Raw genomic sequence first — 19,387 nt, forward strand, 5'->3', positions numbered from 1 at the left:
ATATTTACTGAGAAAAATGGTGACATGTTCAATACTTATTTTACCCGCTGTATATGATATTTCTAATATCACACAGATACAGCACCGCAGGAGCTGTTCCTTTCATAGAGAATAATAATGGAACAACTTGAACCCAATGAAAGCCATTATGATGATTTTACTGAGATATTTTGTGATACAAAGCTGTAAACCCATATATTTATGATTCTGAGACAGCTATCTGTGTTAGGTACTTGCCTCTCAAATCTAGAATTTTATTTTATGGTGGATTTCCCTTTACAGCAGCATTTTGATTTTGTGGCCCATTATTATGCTTCATAGCTGTTTATGGTCAAACTTAGGTTGAATTCTGTGAACTGAGATCCCATTATTCATCAGGAATTCTCACCAAAATCTACTCCCTTTTCAGCACTATGTATGTGGAGCTGTATAGGATTGTTGGCTGTCACTGCAGCAGTAAGCTATCTGTGCATGCATGCGTTTTATATCAAAAACCCTCTTTTCTCTTCCTGTATAACAAAACTCATGTAGGCATACGCATAAAATTATCCAAGCAAAGGTGATTTGGGGCATCAAGTTTACCCAACCATCCTATAAAACCCCCAGTCTTGTGATCTAACTATTCAGTGGCAACCAACAATCCTATACAGCTCTATACATAGAGATGAAACAATTAGTTGATTTGATTTATTAGACAATTAACAGAAAAATAAAGGCAGAAGTAGGGATGCATGATATGGATTCATGTGTGTAACAGCAGTTTCTAAGAACCTACATGACCCTTTGACCTGGTTGTTGTAAACCCACACACAACCTACACAAGAAGCTATTATATGCATCTAACCTTTAACCTTGTTTCTTACTATACTCTATGTAAACTCTAAGTAAACAGCAGTATTTTGAGCAGCCATTTCCCCAGAACTTAGTAAAGATTGAAAGAAGCAGTATCATTTTATCCCTGTTGGAGCGTCACTCTAACACAGTTACTTATTCCTCTTTGGAGCCTTCACATACAAAGTGTGTGATGGTTGCGTTAAGTCCATTCATGGATGATTTGAATAAAACCTTAGACAGACAAGATCATACGTTGTATGCTTTATTTAACAAATAGCCACCACAAATTGGCATTGTAAGCAGGATCACTTGTGTGACAGGACTTCGGACACTCAGGGCTGAAGGTAAAGACCATGCTGGCTAGTCTGGGACTCTAACATCAACCTCCCTGCCAAACAAAGGTTGTGACAGACGTGTCAGCAGGGCAGGTAAAGACCGCTGCAGAATCACCAGAGCTTCAGGTGAAAGAGCTATAGCCAGGAGACTTGAGTCTGGGACTCGTCTGGAAAGTACATGCACACGTGTGAATGAGATTATGTGTGAAAGAACTGCACATAAAATAATTGTTCAGGTTAAAGAGCTGTAGCTGGGAAACTTAATTTCGGGAGTCGTCTGATGCAGGAAGTTGCATGGATTTGTGTGAAAGAAATGTGTGGGGAAAAAGTGTGAAAAAAAGAATGAATGATCGATTGTTGACTGCAGATTTTGAGTGACAAGAAGAAAAAAAAAAAATTTTACTCTTCGACCCTTAAAGATTAAGGAAAGATTAAAGGACCTTTATTTGGATCTATAAAAGTCTTTTTTGAAACCATGATCTTCAAGGTCCATGTAAAGTGGAATTCAGAAACCAACATCACTTTTGAGAGAACAAGGGGATGATTTTGAATCCCTTTTATCACTTTTGGGGAATTTGTTTTAAGAGAGAAAATGGGTTCAACCAATAGCAAGAGCTCAAAAGATAGCAAGTCTCCATTGTTATTACTCCTGTTGACTTCTCCTAACATTCAGTATATGACCAGCTATGGTGAACAACGTACTGACCAACTTGACATGTGGGCTAAATGAGAAGAGAAGAAAGAACGAAGAAAAAAGGAAATGTTTTCAGAGCAGATTGGAAAGTATATGAGTACACAAGTATATATAAACATTAGGGACAGAAAACTAAAGGCAGAAACAGAATCAGTAAACACCTCTACGTCTCAGTGCCTCAAACTAGATCCTGATCTGGACTCGGCTTCATCCAGAAGACAGCAGGCGGCACTACGAGAATACAAGCCGGCACTACAAGGAGACGCAGCAGCTTAACAGCCGCCACCAGAATCCATCCAGGGTTCAGGTGCAGAGAGACTCTATCCAAACATCAACATAGACTGTGTCAGAATATTTAGCCAGACTCATACAGGTTCACAAAACACACATATTCATAGACCAGAGGCCATGGGGGGAAACAATCCCATCTCCCCCTGGGAGGCCCACTGGAAAGAAAGTTTCATCCATGGCATTAAGCCAATCAATGACATGGTGAAATGTAAGTGTGTGATTTGGGACTATGGAAATCTTCAGATTACAACTTGCCCTGCTGATACGAGAACCAAAGCAAGATGTTTACCTTTAACCATTTATGCCATCTTTAATGCAGCATTAAGGAAAAATTAGAATCACTCAATCTAACGGCCATACAGCTAGCTTATCTAAACTGCAGCTTTTCTCTGAAAAGGTCATCTTTCTGGGTCATGTGATCACAGCAAAGGGCAAAACCTTCTCACCATTCCACAGCCTGACACAAAGAAACAGGTAAGGTAATATGAGGTTTTTGGGAATGAAATCCTACTGCAGACAGTGAATCCTAAATGATGCTGAAATTGAGGCACCATTGGCAACAACTGTTCAAGTCCATTAGACACCGGAAACTGAGAAAGCTTTTGTTGACTTAAAGCTGGATGTAATCTGACTACTACTTATTTTTATTCTTATTTTATTCTTCTTTTTACGTTTTTACATCTTTGTAAAAAACACTCATGATTAGGTCACATTGATTCATCACTTACAACCAAAATGACTGCCAATAATTTAATAAATGGAGCGAAGCCTGCGAGCTAGTTCAGGCAGGTCAACTCGAGCCGCGCTGCTATACACACATGACTTGCCTATCTATAATCACTAACCAAGCGCACTCTCTCAATTTGGCGGCCTATTGAAGCGCAAAGTGCCCAGCTCTCCCTCTGCTCAATGCCGCTCTTGCCTCAGATCACTTCGCTGCTACTCCAAACTATTGCTGCTGCTGCTGCGCTGTAAGCCCCACCACCACCCCAGCATCCACCTGTAGGCTCCGACAGGGGGGTTAAGGTATTTGTGCATCATTCCCCAATATCTCTGTAAACATATGTGCAGGGAGTGATGAGGTCAGAGCCTAGACGCCAAAATCTAATATGTTATACTGCTTTATTAAACATTTCAAACGTGAGTTGGCTGTTATAATTGGATCAGAATGGGTTTCATATAACACTGAAGGATTTGACTGAGCATTCACAACATACATTTTGTGACAGGAGGTGATGCTGCGCTGACAGATGAGATCACAGCTGACGGTCAGAATGGAGTCTCATTCATTCATCCAATGGGAGAAATTTTCCTTCAGCCTCTGGCAGGTGAGACTTACTCCCCCACATATTATCATAATGAAGACAGTGATGCTGATAAATCTGATGACTGCCTGAATGAGAATAGAGAGAACAGAGGAGAGTAAAAAAGTAAAGACTGGGCTGTTGAAAAGTGGACAATCTTTTTGTCAAATTAGAATAGAAGAGAGTAAGTGAGGTACCCTAGATCAGAGTAGGAAAAAAATGTGGAGGACTAGAAAGAATAGAAGAGAGTAGAAGGCAAATACCATCCCCTGATGAAGACTGAATAAAATAGAATAGAGTAGAGTAGATTCGAGTTGAGTAGAATAGAAAAATAAAGAGAGCAAATTTCCTCTGCTGGTGAAGGCAGGAAGATGCAGCTGAGTGCCCTCGAAAAAGCTAGTAAGAGGACATTGAATTACGATTTTCTTCCCCAAACTAGAATAAAATAGAATGTAACTGAGTAGAGTCAAGTAAAGTAGAGAAGAAAGCAAACTCTATCCATTGATGAAGACTTTGAGATGGAGTTGAAGCTCCGGAAAAGGTAAGTAAGTGGACACTGAGCAAAGTTTTTTTGTCAAACTAGATATGAGTAAAGCGGCATAATAGAGTAGATGAAGAACACAGATGCCATTCACAGCCGCAAGATGCAGTTGAAATCTCCAGAATAAGCTAGGAAGCTGACATTGAGATATGTTGTAATCAGACAAATAGAGCGCAGGTGTTTGCCACATGGATAACGCAGCAAAGTGGTGGTAACGCTGTGGAAGGTCTGCTGAAAGTTTCCTAGCAACAACTAAATCAACAAATAGATGAGTAGAACATACAATGGTAATAACATTAAGAAGAAGAGCAAATTCCAACAATAATGACAAATTAAGACTAAGCCAAGACATTACTTTGATAGGCAGTCATAAAAAGAAGTGGATCGATGAAGACAGGCTGAAGAATTACAGGCTCTGTTAACAGATGTTAACTGCAGTTAATAATCGCCCTGTGCTTTATTTTGGTGGTACTAATATTAAAACTCAAGGACATCTTTGGAGTTATATAACATATAGTTGCATCACTGCTTAGAGTCATTCCAGGAACAGACAACGTTAAACATGGTTGATCCCAAAGCAAAGAGACACCGTCAGTGTAAAGATTAAATCCTGAGCTACTGGGTGTCTGTGCACTTAGTTCACGATCGATCCAGTCAATGCCTCGGGGTGTACCAGCATGTGTAGTTTGTGCTAAACTATCTGTCTGAGCATTTAGGCCTACACACATGCACATAGATCTGTAGTGTTTTTTGTCTTTTTGTGGGACTACCGGCCATCTGATTCTCATTATTTAGGGGGAGGAACAGGAAGGCGGTTGACTAATTCACAGCCTCATGTAGCCTGTTGCCTTCGGCGCCAACAGACAAACCTCCATTCTCATGTGAAAGACGCTGTTGTTGTTGCTGCGTGTGCTGCCAGTTGTCGCTTTCAAACACAATGACAATGCAGTGTTCAAACATGAAACGCAGGCAAAGCGAGATACAAACAAAGAGATTAACTTAAATGGTTATAATTAAATTTTATAATGTAGTTAAATTATAATCTTGTATTTAAGTAAAAGATGAGGTTTAAATTCTGACACACATGACACAAGCCTACCTCTGCTTATATTCATAATTTGTATCAAGAAACAATGTAGCACTGTTCAAGTCACAGATACGAGTAATTGAATAATGGAAAAATATATGTATAATGTGGACCACATTGTTGAGCCAATAATGGCATTTATTTCTATTACAGATCCATTTAACTTTGCATACATTTGAGCACAGCATGTAATGTGTTCAGAGATTAAAAGTCAAGGGTGATGTCAACTCATGTAAACACAATAACCAACAGTGTCTCAGTGTCAGTCTCTCAATAATTTCTGACTTCCTTACTCCCTTTACTACCCACTGTTTGGGGCTCTCAGCCCCGAGACCCATTTGTTTCAGCTGAAGAAATTGAAAAAAAAAGAAAAAAAAGGGATAGATCAATATACTTTAATTTTTAGAAAAGGCTAACTCATTTCCTTACTATTTTCAGCTGCAGATGTGTAATTGACTCAAAATAAAATACAGTGCCAGTATTCATTGTTATGAGCACCCAGTGCAACAGTGTTGCACTCAGTGCTGAGTGACAATTAAGACTATTAAGCTCCATTGTACAGAGGAATAAGCTATAACGTCTTTGGCTGCACAGATAACACTTGTGAATGGGATCTTCTTTTTGATTTGCTGACAAACAGAATAATATAGAATATCACAAGACCTTGTTGTAATGATCTCCCTCTGTAAGAAATAGTTTGTGTCTGATGTTTCTGTCTCTTTGCCCCTACGTGTTTATGTGTACATCGTTTCCTCTAGCCATGGAGAGTCACGGCGAGTGTGAGATCAAGGTGCAGCTAAACTGCAGCCACTGTCAGTCGCAAAGCTGTAAACGAGATGAGGATACTCACCTTATCCTCTGTCTGTGCGATGACGACAAAGTCCTGGCCAGTGACAACGTCACGTGTATCGGCACTGTAGGTAAGTATCTCTACCCCCAGCAAACACTACTTTTTCTTTTAGATAACAGTCATAACAGGTCATTTTATTGTCAATCAATGAATCCATGTATAATTATTTCTTATCTAACCAGATAAAGCATCTACACTGACACAGTAACAAGTTTATTAATCAACCCTTTTCTCCCAGCAGCTCCTCAGGGCCTGGCTCCGCAGGGCCAGATGTCGACATCTTTGATCCTGGCAGTTGTGGTCTCCACCATCGCGAGCGGCATTGCGCTGATCTGTGCCGGCGTCATCCTCAGTAAGAGACTCTTCCAGTTCTGTGTGCAGTCTGTGCCCTCCACCTTCCACCGGCTGTGAGCACAGCTGGACATACAGATGCCTCCAGATGTTACTGACAGAAACAGGAAGGAACACCTCTGATAAGTGTTGTTTTAAATACTCTCCTCTGGCTGTATGCCAGGTGATTAAAGGAGCTGTGGCGGGGATATGGTTTTGAATTATACGTACGTTGCTGACACAATATGAAGTAAGCACATATGGACACTTTTATTACAAGCACTTATTTCAGGTGGTGCTCTCCTGTTGCTGGCTATATGTAAATACAATCCTGACTATTTTTTTGTTGCCAAAGATTGTGAAACAAGATGATACTGCAGATGAGAAGTGAGATAATGCAGTTAAATACCATATTGTTTATATGTTGTATTTATTGCCTACAGATTGCTCTCATTGAGGCAAACAGCCGAGATGTGCTTTAAGCATCTCACTCTATGACTTTAATATAAAAACACATCATTGGTTATAAAAAGGACAAGTGGAAAGGTTTGACATTTAACTATGATGTTTCTCTCAGCTGGAGATGTGTACTGATGAGTGAGATTAGATTAGATAAGATAGCGGTAAATGTCAGATGTTATGATTTAGTGGGTGAAAAAACACAACTGAAAACTGAAACAATTGTGGTTATATAGACATAAAGATTAGAATAATATGGGAAAATAGAGAACTGTGATAAAAGATTAGCCTTTTAGTCACTATGGGAAGTGCACAGTGACAATTTATCTTAACCCATGGGCATTGACTCTTTATAATAAGTGTTATATATAGCAGAAATACATGCTATTCACACAAAGCACTCTGATATAGAGTACATGGGAGAGGGATCTGTTTTTAAATGAAGAGATGACTAGATTTGTTCACTTTCTGTAATCTGAGACAATCTGTCAATCAGACGTGCTGTAAAATGCTTCACTGATGATTCAGCTTACAACAGGAATAATTAGGGAATTAACAATTAACCAGTTGTGTAGTTTTAATTGTACTACTCAGTGGCAGTGCAACTCTAGGAAAGAGAAGGCAACTGAGGTATAAAGAGACAACCACAATCTAATATTTAATATCAATTAAGATTGTAACATTGCCTAATGATACTAATGTTGCATTAGTATTTAACTTGGTCTAAAAAGCTGCTATGCAATATATACTGTGTAATGTTGACTTATATTCTAAACCTCATTTTATTAACCGCAGACACTTTATATAAATACAGTTTGTATGTAGTTGTAACAACAACATATGCAGTCATTCTGCAATCATATAGGACAGTGAGGGATTATACAGCTGATAACACTTTTTTGCACCTTTGTTACCTTTTTGACAACCATCTGCTGCAGATGAATTGGAAGGGAATCCTGACACTAATCCTCCACTAAGTGCTTTTTAAGGTGTAAGAATATAGCAGATTCTCTCTCTCTTTTGTCCTCTACATAACCTCACTGAAAGTGCTGAATATTAAGCTCAACAGTGAGAGACTCACTCTTTCTTTCCCACGGTCAGTTTTGGTGAATCTAAACCTCTGGAGAAATCTACACAGCACTAAATTCCTGTAAAATATCAGTTTCTTGCCTCCGGGCTTGTGTGCTGTCTGACAAGAAAACCAAGCATGATAAAAGCAGTTAAATTTTTGACTGAACTAATATATACAGTAAAAGTCCGGCAAGGAAAGTTATAAATAAAAGGTAAAACTGACAGATTTAAGGAACAATATAGAGATTCTTTCCCCATTGTAAAGGAAAACCAAGCAGACACTGCTCCCCAGAGGGTGATCCTCTTGTCACTTTTGACAACAGTGGAATTAGAATTGCAGCCTCCAAAAGAAGAGATGGAACAGATTAGATCAGGTATATTATTTCTGTAAGACTTGATAATAATAAGTTCTAATGGCAGACCCTCATATGATATGTAATAGTATTGGATAAGGTTCCTAATGTAAATGTTGAAATTAAATGCACATTGGAAGAAATCTATTGGTTGGTTTACAACAGTAGAATATCAGAGTGATGAATGTTGAGAGAGTGTAGTAAAAAAACAGAACTTTAGAGGAGATGAGAGATCTGGGGAAATGGGCAACAATGTTGAAACAGCAGTCATTTTTCAGAAGAATGGGAAATAGGAAATGCATTAAAGTGGAAAGGACGGGTTTGGTAGGTAGGACTAAGGTCAGCCAGGCCGGCCAATGTTAGTCATCAGATAAAAGGTCTTTTCAGATAAAAGTTCTGAACAGAAAAGACAGAAAACAAATGAAAATGTTAGTATGTGAAGCAGTAAAGCAAAAAGGTTTGAGCTTAGTGATCACTAAACATAGATACGCTCTGTGTAATCAGAGTGTAATCAGACAGATATTAATTGCTGATAAGATGGTTGTTTTGCTCATTATAACCAGTCATGGACAAACAGCTGTGGAGTGTAACTGCATGACATCGTGCTCCTGTAATTACCAAAGTGCAAACTAAGCTGACTTCTATGCACAACAATCAGACAACGCTCTTTTTTCATGAAAAATGGATGAGCTATTTAGTGTGACTTCTTCACTAACTGCTTTGTGTGTAATTTTGTGAATTTGCAAGTAAATAAATCCAGTATTAAAACAAACATCTGTGCAATTGCATACATGTTGCTTTCCGCTGCAAAAAAAAAAACACCTATACACACCCTTCAGGTTAACGGTGTCTCTTCACCTGAGCTCTCCCCCATGCAGGGAGGTAGTCTGTTCCCTGGGCGCCCCATCTCCTCCTCCTCTTTCCCCTCCTCCTCCTCCTCCTCCTCCTCCTCCCCTTCCTCCTCCTTCTTCTCCCCAACCCAACCCTCATCCCAAGTCCCCTGAGTCCCTAGCATCTGCACCGGGCGATGGCTCGACGGCACCTCTTACCTGCACGCAACACCCCTCTCCCTGGCAGACTACCAACCTGCATCGGGGACATGGGCTGCCTCCATGGCGGGTGAGTCCAAACTCACTGGCACAGACGGTCTAGGAGCAGTAACCAAGGAGACGACGTCCCACCTGTATCCCGCAAAACATTGTTTGTGTGTGAAAGGATTTGTCTTCTTAAAGGGGAACTCCACCGATTTCTTTTCCACATCAGAGTCTGTTTACAGGTCTTGTGCAACTGCAGATGTGAACTAAAGTAGCATAAAGCCTGCCTTAAGTGAGGTCACTCGAGTCAGTGTCGGTTAGGACATCTATAGGCCACTCCACTTCTCTGTTTTAGACTTGCAGCTCAAGGCTACATTAGCTGCTACTAGTATAACACACCTGAATCTCTGATGGCGGTTGTGTTGCATTGTGGGTAGCGTAGGCGTAGATAATATCTCTGGTTCTGCTGCATACATTTTATAACGAAAATTGTAAAACTGTCTGTTATGAGTCTGACAATGTTATAGAAGAGCAATTCTAAATCGGTGGAGTACTCTTTTAAGAGCAAAAATGACTGTCTGAACCAACTCTCTGACAGTCTCACATATTTACATTTAAAATCATTAACTACTGAGATGTGGCTTGACCCCTCCTTGTGTTACCGCTCCTACAGTCAGCAGATAGTCAGGAAGTTGCTTTTACAACTTACATGCAAGCGTGGGGTCCAGTTAGGGTTATGATTTTTTAGACTTTGAAGTAAAACAACGCTTGACTCTGTCCTCTCTTCATCTTTAGTGTGGTACCGCAGAAAAAACGACCTGCATGCAGTGAGGGGGCGTCTGCAGAGTCCAGAGTACAAGCTGAGCAAGATCCGCTCCTCCACCATCATGACGGACTACAATCCCAACTACTGCTTCGCAGGGAAGGCCGCCTCACTCAATGAACTGAAGGAAGTGCCACGCAAGAATATAACACTTCTCAGGTACAGAACACCTGGACACGATGTCAGAATGTCAGTTTGATTTTCTGAAGGCTGTTTGTGCTGCTGCCCAATCTTACAGCTACACTTCAATCGTTGTATTTTTCACGTTGTTTTTCAGGGCTCTTGGCCATGGTGCATTTGGTGAAGTCTATGAAGGACAAGTTCTGGGGATGAGCGGTGATAACAGTCCCATGCAGGTGGCCATAAAGGTCAGTGTGCACTGTGAGGCGCATGGGGAAAAGTTGCACCTAAATGTTAGATGATAGCACCTCACCAGGAGCTATGTTGATTACATATAATCCACTCAACCCAGCTCCACAGGGGTGCTTTTGCTTTTTCAATCTAAAGGTCACACACGCATGGGGGGGTTAAAAAGACAGGTTTTTGTCATGTATATATTTAGAGAAAGGTCATTAGCTTCACTTACGACATACTATATTATATATTAATAAGGTGTTGTGTATATTAATAAGGTGTTGTGTAAAAAAACTCATGAACAGATGAAATCACGTACTGCAAAATCATCAATACTGCACAATATGTCTGTGTGACTCTGAAAAATTTGTTCAGTCACTGACTTCAGATCACTTGGCTTAAAAACTACACATGGTAAAAAATACTAAAACTGAGTGAGCTTTACATGCGTTGGCTTGCTCTTCAATAGTCTGCTGATTAGGTCGAATGAGGTCTTTCCCCTTCGCAGTGGCACACACTCACATCAAACTGCTTCTTTCATTCTTTCTGCTCCACAGACTCTCCCAGAAATCTGCTCCGAACAGGATGAAATGGATTTCCTGATGGAGGCGTTGATTATGAGGTGCACTATACTCTAGCTCTACACTTCCTGTGTACATCACACGCACCCCACTGGCTGTCCTATAGTTTATTTCACACACTGATTCACCCAATGCATCCTCCTTATAGCACACAACACGTGTGAAACAGCAGTGTGCTCACATCATCAGACAGCAGCTGGCTTTGTTTTATAGCTAAACATGTTCCTCGGTGTTAGAGGAGATAACCGCTGGAGCCAAATGTGAAACTTTATTCGCTGGAAAACAAACCACTTCTATAACGTAACACACATATTGGCCTCTCACATAAATAGCTGGTTGTTTCAGCTAATTATATGAATGGTCAATTAGGCAGTGATAGACATATCTGCAGGATATGTTTTGATCTCTGGAAAATAACTAGAATACAGGTAGTTTAATCCTAGTTTATGACCTGTGTGATGTTTATTGAGCACCAGTAATAAGTCTCCTTCCGTAACATCTGTTGTTGCTTCATTAGATATGTTTTAGAAAGACAAGACTTGATGCAGATAGAAGAAGATTTCCTAATTTAGATTAGTTTAGGCCTACAGTTCCAGCCCCTTCTAAATAATACAGCCGTGATCACACACAGGGATACAGTCACTCAGGTCACATATGTATGGAAATTGAGTGACAAAAATATAAAGCAAAGGATAAGCAAAACCAGTTTTACTGTTACTAAATGTGGATTTGAGAGCGCACAGCAACAGATTTATTAGATCCAGATAAGTTTTAAAGGTGAGCAAACGCAGAATCGGGGGCATAATCCATATATTGTGGCCACAAGAGGAGTTGTGTCTGTAAAACATCTGTTTTTCATTTTAAAATCTGTGTGCTGTTATTCTAAAAATGTTTATCCCTCGCATGAAAGCCCAAGTAAGAGCAGATGAAAACTCATTAGTTGACCTGAAAGTGAAGCATCATCTTGTAAGACCTTTTTTATTGGTCCACAAGTTTCAACTGTGAAAAAGACATGACCGTGTTACTGATGAAACTAGCAAAAAGTCCCTTTTTATGTTGTAATTACTTTACTGCTTAGAATCTGCTGAAGCAGTTAGACAGACTCTTTCAAACTCAGCAAGCTCCAAATCAGGATTTTTTTTACTAAACTTGATCTATGCTGACAACTCTGTCCCTATGAGCTTCCAAATCTTCAGCTTGAATTAGTTTTGTAATTGCTTAAAGGGCTAATTTGTGATATTTATACATTATGGCTTCATTAACTGCATTTTATGTTACATTTTCAAACATATACAAAACAGAGAAAAAAACGCAAATGATATCAAAATCATTGTATTAAAAACATAGAATATGCAGTTAATATGACAGCTGAGGTATGTGTGCAGCAGTCAGTGACTGAAATGTTGATAGGTCTTCAAATTGTTTTATGCACCTTGTACATTTATATCTGCGCTGTATTTAAGGATCACAAAGTCAACTTTGTTATATGATAATTGAAAGACAAAACTCTCAGACAGAGTGTGTACCAGAACCCATCTTCTCTCTTTCTCTCTCATCTATATTGTCCTGTCTTTTTCTTTCATATGTCACACAGCACATTTTATACGATTAACACACACAGGTGCAGGCCTGCTAACCCAAGTGTTGTTCATTGTCCACACAGCAAGTTCAGCCATGAGAACATTGTGCGCTGCATCGGCGTCAGTCTGAACATCCTGCCGCGTTTCATCCTGCTGGAGCTGATGACCGGGGGAGACATGAAGAGCTTCCTGAGACAGAACAGGCCACGAGCTGTGAGTCTGTGCTACACTTTTCTGTGTGTGTGTGTGTGTTGTGTGTGTTTGTGTGTGTGTTTGAGGTGTATGTGCTTGTGTATATGGTACACTAAATTGATCTGTGCTGCATCCAGGGCCAGACCTCTTCTCTCACCATGCGGGAGCTGCTGCGGATGGCCAGAGATATCGCCTTTGGCTGTCGCTACCTGGAGGAGAACCACTTTATACACAGGTTCAGATCCACTGCCAGTTATTACTGCTATGAGCTCACTTTAATACAAAAAGAATTGTGAGAGCCCCTTCTTCCACGACAAAAACATGTGAATGAGTATCATATAATTAGGACTCACTATTTTTATTGAACCCGGTAATGTTTCATTTTAAATATATTTAAATAAACTGAAGATATATTTACATGAACAGGCTCTGTTGCATAATTAGCCACAAATTTGATAGATTTTTACAAGTGGACCTTCTTTACTGTAAACTACAGTGGTTGATGTTCTTGCAGCAGGAAACATAATTTTCATGTAAATGTAAATCCTCCTTTTTAAAATGTGTGTTATTGTTAACAAATTTAAAAACTATGAGTCTTAGGTTAGAGAGTTTATGGCCACCATATGGCTACATTTTGTAACAGGTCCTGTGTTTTTCAGAGACATTGCAGCTAGAAACTGCCTCCTCACCTGCCCTGGACCAGACAGAGTGGCCAAAATTGGAGACTTTGGCATGGCTCGAGATATATACAGGTGTGTATCCTGAATCTGCATCACAACACACTGACTGTCTACATAGCAAAGCACACAGGATGATTTACAGTGGTGTCTCTCATGGGTGCAGGAGTCCAGGCAGAACTGGGTTGATGTGGTATATGGGGGACCGGTTGAAAAGCTTATCTTATTGTCCTCCGCAGGGCCACATTCAAATTTACTTACGGAGTTCATGGCCTAGTGGTTTTTACCTGCTCTTCTTCTCTTCTAAACTGATGGTAAATGGACATTTCTAAATCAGATTTCTTTCTTCTCCCAGAGCCAGTTATTACAGGAAAGGTGGTCGTGCCATGCTGCCAGTCAAATGGATGCCACCGGAGGCATTCATGGAGGGAATCTTCACCTGCAAGACTGATACATGGTATAATTACTGAACAGATACTGTACAGTAAGGCTCAAAGAGTATGAATCCACAAAGAGGAACTGTTTTTAATTTTAAAAGCAGATACAGTTTCCTTTGTTCTCGCTTTGAGACGTCTTATTGAAGAGTATATTACTTTGGAATGACAAAATTCTTTGATACATGCTGAATATCATGTGTTCATACTAATTGTTGCCAAACAGTACATCATACAAAGATCCCAACAGACATTGTGCATTAGTAATTTTTAGTATTTCTTTTCTATTACCAGATGTTAAAAATTGAAAACAGATTTGCATTGGAAATCATTTTTCATTTCTAACAATGTCAAATTGTTCTCTTGAGTGTTGACAAGTACCCCAGCAGCAAATTGCAGCTAATTCAAAAGCCTCCATGGGGTCAATACAACACAAACTGGAGAGATTTCCACAAACTAAGTAATTTTACTCCTAAACAAAACCACACAGACCTACAGAGAAATCAACATCTAAAAAGCATGGTATATCGAGTGAACATCGATACAAGACAGAGCAGCATCTGTATTCAAGACACAGAGTCAACTGAACAAAGAACGCAGTGAGAAACAGGGTCCAAACCACTTCTCCTGTGACAAAAGAAGTCAAATATTTAGCAAGGGACCAAACAACATCTAAAACTTTACTTTTGAAGACTGGAAGAAAGATTTGTTTACAGATCAAGTCTGAACTGTATAACTGCGATCAGAATTTTTATGTGGAGATGACAGATATATTAAAACATGGTGGTTGGAATATGTAGAGGATCAGCGACAGTTTGACCACAGAGAAGTATACTTAAACTCTGAAGGGGCACATTGTTCCTTCTTGCTTGTTGTTTGGAAGAGGAATCATTCTTCAGCAGGATAGTGACCGACAAAAAATTGGAAAAACAAGAGTGTTATCTTGTGTGGCCTTTTATCCAGTTACCAGAACTCCAGTGGACACCTGAATGATATAATCTAGTCCAAGCAATATCATTGAACTAATGATATTTTTTGGACCCCACTGTATACTGATTATATACCAGACTGTATATATGTTCATTTTGTCAAAGAGCTGAGGAGGTTCCTAGTTAGATGCAAACTTCAGCTTTCACCTTTTAGCCAGATCACAATTACATCTCCAGCTGTTTAAAGTATTCTTTGGTGAAATATATAGTATTGATTCTGCTATCCTCAGTCTGAGAGAGACGAGAGAACAACCAAGGCTCAGTATGTGATAGAGTCGACTCAGTTGTTGATCTGTCTCTCCCCCTGCAGGTCATTTGGAGTGCTGCTGTGGGAAATCTTCTCTCTGGGTTACATGCCGTATCCTTGTAAAACCAACCAAGAGGTGCTGGAGTTTGTCACCAGCGGAGGCAGGATGGATCCTCCCAAGAGCTGTCCAGGGCCTGTGTGAGTACTGACAGCAAATACAGAAAGAGGAAAGTTCAAGCATGGCACAACTGGGATGATTTTAGTCAGACTAGAGTTGTCTTGCTTGCTTGACATTTTCTATGCAGTGCAGATTTTCTGAGTGTAAATGTTTCACTAATTCCCTGCCAAGACAGAATGCTGTGATGTATAACATTGAAGAAAAGGAGAGTTATTATTATGTTATGACAATACCATTTGTCTGATAGTACTACTTTTATGGTAGATGTAACAGCTCAAACAATATATCTGAAATTGTGTTTGTTACTGTGTAGCTATCGGATCATGACCCAGTGTTGGCAGCACTGTCCTGAGCATCGGCCCAACTTCTCTACTATTCTGGAGAGAATTAACTACTGCTCTCAGGTACACTTCATATCACACATTTCTGTAGATACGTACAGAAAATTATCATTATTGTTACATAAATATAATATGAATTTACTATTTCTTCATACTTTTCTTCCGTGCCCTGTTTTTTTTTATTTCCTTGCTGCATCACTACTCTATATCAGGATCCAGATGTGATCAACACACCTCTGCCAGTGGAATATGGCCCTACCGCAGAGGACGATGGTGGAAGAGTCATCCGTCCCTCTGACCACACCTCCACCAGCCTCACTCCCCTACTGGCATCCCATACTGTTTCCCAGGATTCCTCCTCCCAGCTGGGTCTCTCCTCTCTGGGCCTGAGTCCAACCCCTCTTCCCCCACAGCCAACCAAACCTCGTCTACTCCTCCAGAGAACCCAACCTGTCCACCATGAAGTGATGTCATGCCGTGAAGCTCTGGAGCCATCCTGGGCTGAGCCTGTTCCTGCCCCTGGTTTGTCCTCTCCAGGCGTCTGCACGGGAGGCCACTGGCTCCACCCTGAGCCTCCTCATCACCGACCTTGCTCCAGAAACAGCTCCTCCTCAGGGAGCCAGAGGCTGAAGAACAAGACAAAGAACCTGTGGAACCCCACATACGGCTCCTGGGTTTTGGAAAACTTCCGGGGGAAGAAAACACTCGCTCACACTCAGTCCATGCCACTCTCAAGCTCCTCTTCCTCCACTTCTAACATGCAGGTTCCTCAGACCTGCAACCCAACTTTAGAGAGCAGCGAGGCTGGCGACTGTGCCAACAGCACCCACGTTAGCCCTTCCAGCCTCTGCACCTCTTCAACTTCATCCCCTTCCTGCCAGGCTCAAGCTGCCCTGAGCACATCCTCCCATAAAACAGGTAGCAGCACAAAAGCTGGCATGGACCTAGCTAAGCTCCATAGTTTCCCCTGTGGCAATGTCAACTATGCCTACGATGAGCAAAGCTACGAGGCCGAGAGCCTGCCCTTGGTTATGCCCAAAGCCCAAGAAGCCATCACAAACACCAGCTCTGCCCCGAGTGTCTCCTCAGGGACTAGCCTGGGGCTGGCGTTAGGCCTCCATACCTCCTCATCTTGTATGCCCAAGCTGCTGCTGAAGCGCCACGCCAGCTACGGACACGAGGACGTCAGGAGACACACCAAACCTGAGAAACCCACACGCGACCGAGACTCTGGATTTTCTTTGTCTGAAGACCTCAGTGTTACCCCTATCTAAGAAACGGCTTACTGTAACAGGGATTTTAAATTATATTAAAATTAAATGTCACCCGGAATCCCTTTTCACACAACCTGAGACTAGAATCCTGGATTTATGAAAAAAAAAAGCATGACCGCGAGGGCTTTGCCACGGTCTGAGAGCCACAACATCAAATTATTAGAGCTCCTGGAATGCTGGAAAACACAGTCACGTTCACAAACACTCCTCTGCACTGTGATACAGAGAGCCAACGCTGGACTCAGAGCCCTTTGCTGGGCTTCTGGTACTCTGGTAGCTGAACACTGAAGCTGAAACACTGCGGCACGCAGCCCTGCGCTTTCTCAATGTCCACATTGTCAGTGATGGCTGCCATAAATAACTGCTGTAGTTACACTCCTTTTCTACCTATATGTTTTTGTTTTTTCATGAACGCTTTGGCAGTAGTATATGTTGCATCACAGTAAACAATTTGTTGGAATTTGTTGTATTCAGTGTAATATGACCATAACAAGCCAAACAATATTGAGCCATTGGGAAGAGAATCTCCAAGATTGTGTTTCTTTTAAGAATTTTTTATTTCAAACCTTTAAAATTCAGAAAGGCTGTAGAGTTACTAAAACTAGTTCATTTATTTCATTTTATGCATTCTTTAGGAAGTAGTACACTTCCGTGATTCTGATTTGCTTTCACCCTAAATAATGTGAAAACACATACGCCTAATATACTGCAATAACAAGTATTACCTTTTTCTGAAAATGTCTGAAGTTTTCTCTGTTTTTCTAAATAGCTCTTGAGCTTGAGGGTTCATTCTCAACCTTGGAAACAGCCGTTTGGCAAACAAACTCTCAACACAAGGTCTACTTACTCAGTGCTTCTAAAGCCTCCCCAACAGATGGAGTTTGCTCAGTTGTCATGGAGATAGTTTGGTCGTTAAGTATGGCATTTTGGCCACATGAATGTGTAAATGAGGAGATCCTAAACCTTGCTTTTGTTTGAGGATGATCTTAGGTCTTAGGTGTCAAATGTGAATACAACCGTCCACTGACTGCAGGTTAATGACTCTGACCTCCTCCCAGTTGATCTGAAATCTCACGCTGAAGACAATACTCCAGAAAGCCTTTGCTTCTAGCCAAGAAATAGTCCCACACAAACCCACTTACACTTCTGTTTTTGTATGAATTAAAACAACCAAGATATGGCACGTTACTGGTGTAGAGGTGCTACCAGGCAGATATTTTTACCTTTGGATGGAGTCAGGCTAGCTGTTTCCCCCTTGTTTTCAGTCTTTATGCTAAGCTAAGCTAACCAGCTGCTGCCCGTAGCTTTAAATTTACTGTACAGACACAAGAGTGATATTGATCTTCTCATCAAACTCTCTGCAAAGTATTTGCCAAAATGTCAAAATGTCCCTGAAGGCGTTAAATGGTTTGCGCTGTACTGTAAGTAAGTGAAGCTTGTGCTGAGAAAGATCTTGATTTGTCTTTTGTATATTATATTTTTGACTATTCTTGACTCTCTTTCCCCATGTCCCAATATTTACTTGGACTTATAAACGTATATGCGTATAGAATTTGATGATGACCATGTAGCTGTGAAAATATTTGCTATTTTTGTACTGACTTCGTACACTGGACTAACCCATTGCATTCGTAGCTGTTTTATCATTTATTTGTATTCATTTATGTTAATGATGGATCTGTATTTGTAGTTGATCACTGCCATTAGATACCTCTACTGCATCTACTGATGTAGTGCTGGTAGTACCTATGTTTACTCAGCAGGGGGAGGTATTCAGCTTCGATATACCAAACATGCTGCTGCAGGTATCTCAGTTCCTACAGTTAATCAAAGATTTAATTGTGAAAAATCTCTATTTGGTATTTATGTTTTCAGGTTATTCTTATTTAATCAATTTGGTAGTTTTATTCGATATGTGTCTTTATTTGGAGCCTGAATATGTTGATTGTTTATTTTTTCATATGTTGAATGAACGGTTACATTCATGTGAGAGTTCTATAGGCTTACTGTGTGTTTTTTTTATGCTCAGGCCTGCTGATATTAGTGAGTGTTTATCTTTGTTCACTTGAAAATAACATGTTTTAGAAAAGACAAAAGGCTCACGTAGTTTTCTGAAGACTCCTTTTAGCAATTGATGTGGGCCATTTAGAAATATTGATTACTGTGGAAAGTCTTTCACAGAGAAAAAAATAATCTTCGTCTTGCTCACATTGTTTAGTTTTTATGGCCTGGTGTATTTTATTACACACTCTCTGAAAGTTTTTTTTTTCTGTATTCTTTATGTAGCTGAGGGTGCCTCAACCAAAAATGCATTCTATGCAATATACTGTATTTCACTTTCATCTAACCTAACTGTGCCCCAAATAAATCAACATATATTGATCTTATTTGTGTGAGTTTGATCAGTTACACAGTTTGCTCCCAGTGTCCCGGTGTTTGTTCACAATAGTGTTTTACTATTGAAAATAAAAGTAATAGTATTTTCCCTTTTTAATTCCACATACAATTTCATTCATTTCAATTGCGAAAAAAAC

General features: G+C 40.3%; 1 protein-coding gene across 1 annotated transcript in view; it reads left to right on the top strand.

Annotated features, from left to right (window-relative positions):
* Positions 1-19,236, top strand: part of ltk (leukocyte receptor tyrosine kinase) — a 60,785-nt gene extending 41,549 nt beyond the window's left edge. Inside the window, exons 17-29 of the mRNA XM_035673843.1 lie at positions 3,384-3,482; positions 5,845-6,006; positions 6,178-6,288; positions 9,979-10,165; positions 10,284-10,374; positions 10,918-10,982; positions 12,605-12,734; positions 12,851-12,948; positions 13,373-13,465; positions 13,746-13,847; positions 15,124-15,258; positions 15,552-15,642; positions 15,792-19,236. Coding sequence (XP_035529736.1) covers positions 3,384-3,482; positions 5,845-6,006; positions 6,178-6,288; positions 9,979-10,165; positions 10,284-10,374; positions 10,918-10,982; positions 12,605-12,734; positions 12,851-12,948; positions 13,373-13,465; positions 13,746-13,847; positions 15,124-15,258; positions 15,552-15,642; positions 15,792-16,853 — 2,426 coding nt within the window. The 3' untranslated portion in view covers positions 16,854-19,236. The remainder of the gene's footprint in view (positions 1-3,383; positions 3,483-5,844; positions 6,007-6,177; positions 6,289-9,978; positions 10,166-10,283; positions 10,375-10,917; positions 10,983-12,604; positions 12,735-12,850; positions 12,949-13,372; positions 13,466-13,745; positions 13,848-15,123; positions 15,259-15,551; positions 15,643-15,791) is intronic.
* Positions 19,237-19,387: the final 151 nt, after the last annotated feature.

The sequence above is a fragment of the Morone saxatilis genome, unplaced genomic scaffold, assembly GCF_004916995.1.
Source record: "Morone saxatilis isolate NCDOM2014 unplaced genomic scaffold, NCSU_SB_2.0 Contig3, whole genome shotgun sequence".
NCBI lineage: Eukaryota > Metazoa > Chordata > Actinopteri > Moronidae > Morone > Morone saxatilis.